Source organism: Acyrthosiphon pisum, unplaced genomic scaffold (genome assembly GCF_005508785.2).
Source record: "Acyrthosiphon pisum isolate AL4f unplaced genomic scaffold, pea_aphid_22Mar2018_4r6ur Scaffold_6488;HRSCAF=7053, whole genome shotgun sequence".
NCBI lineage: Eukaryota > Metazoa > Arthropoda > Insecta > Hemiptera > Aphididae > Acyrthosiphon > Acyrthosiphon pisum.
In genome coordinates this window covers 1-1158 of record NW_021776249.1, presented here as the reverse complement: position 1 = coordinate 1158, position 1158 = coordinate 1, and the positions used below count along the sequence as shown (strand labels likewise).

The following is a 1158-nucleotide window of genomic DNA, read 5'->3' as shown; positions in this document are numbered from 1 at the left end:
TTCCTTTAAAAAAAAATATTAAGTATTTTGTATAGTGCTTATAATTACTATGTTAGTATTATTTTATTTTTTTTTTTTTTTACATACGAGTATTTATTATATAATATGATAACTGATATAATTAATAGTTAATTATTGCCCGTAAGCATAATCACTTGGAGAATATCTCTGAGGCGGTTTTCTAGATCTAATTGGTCTGGGTGTTTTATTTACTATTACGGGATCGGCCGGATCGGGATTTTGATTTTCAACTACAGTTTCAGTATTTTTATAATTTTCATTTGTTTGTCTAGCTGGTGTAGGTGACAGTGAGTTATTTATTTGGTTGTGTGGCCATATCTGATCAGTGTGTCTTATCCATTCAGAACCCTCGTCTAGTATGATTTTATGAGTGTTTTTACTAATGTTTTCTGTAATTTTTCCTTTTTGCCAATTTTCATTTTTATTTCGATAATCCTTAACTAATACCAAATCACCCTCTTTTATATTAATATCTCTTTTTCCTGAATTTATTATTTGTGTAATTTGGTTATTAATAACTACTTCATTTGTGTTTGGGATTAATAAATCGAAAATGGTACGTGTTGAGCGGCCAAACATAAGTTTTGCTGGCGTTTCATTTGTGGTTGAGTGTACAGTATTTCTATACATCAATAAAAATTTATTCAAATGGTGTAATGATGTTGAACATTTATTAAAAAATTGCTTAACTATTTTTACTCCAGATTCGGCAAATCCATTTGAGGCTGGGTGGAAAGGTGCCCCTGTCAAGTGCCTGATACCTAGTGTCTTGCAATATGACTGGAATTCATCGCCATTAAAACATTTTGCATTGTCAGTTGTTATTGTTCTGGGAATGCCAAAACGTGCAATTAACTCAGACAGTTTTGTTATGACCGTTTGTGCTGTCATCGAATTTACTTGAAAAACTTCTAGCCACTTTGTGGTTGCATCGACAATAATTAGGAATGTTTTGTTTTTGTACGGACCTAAGAAATCGCAATGCACTCTCGTCCATTGTCTTTGTGGCCATTTCCACGGAGTTAGTACTGACTTAGGAGGATTAGGTCTCGCATTTATGCATTCATTGCAGTTTCGGGCCATATCCTCAATTTCTTTATCTATACTAGGCCACCAGAAATACGAACGCGCAATGCT

General features: G+C 33.2%; 1 protein-coding gene across 1 annotated transcript; it reads right to left on the bottom strand.

Moving 5' to 3' along the window:
* Window positions 1-720: 720 nt before the first annotated feature.
* Window positions 721-1104, bottom strand: LOC103311564 (uncharacterized protein K02A2.6-like; the record flags this gene model as incomplete). The annotated part of the gene is made up of 1 exon (XM_008191219.1): window positions 721-1104. A coding segment is annotated over exon 1 (384 nt), but the record flags the coding sequence as incomplete, so codon positions are not given.
* Between the last annotated feature and the right edge of the window lie 54 nt (window positions 1105-1158).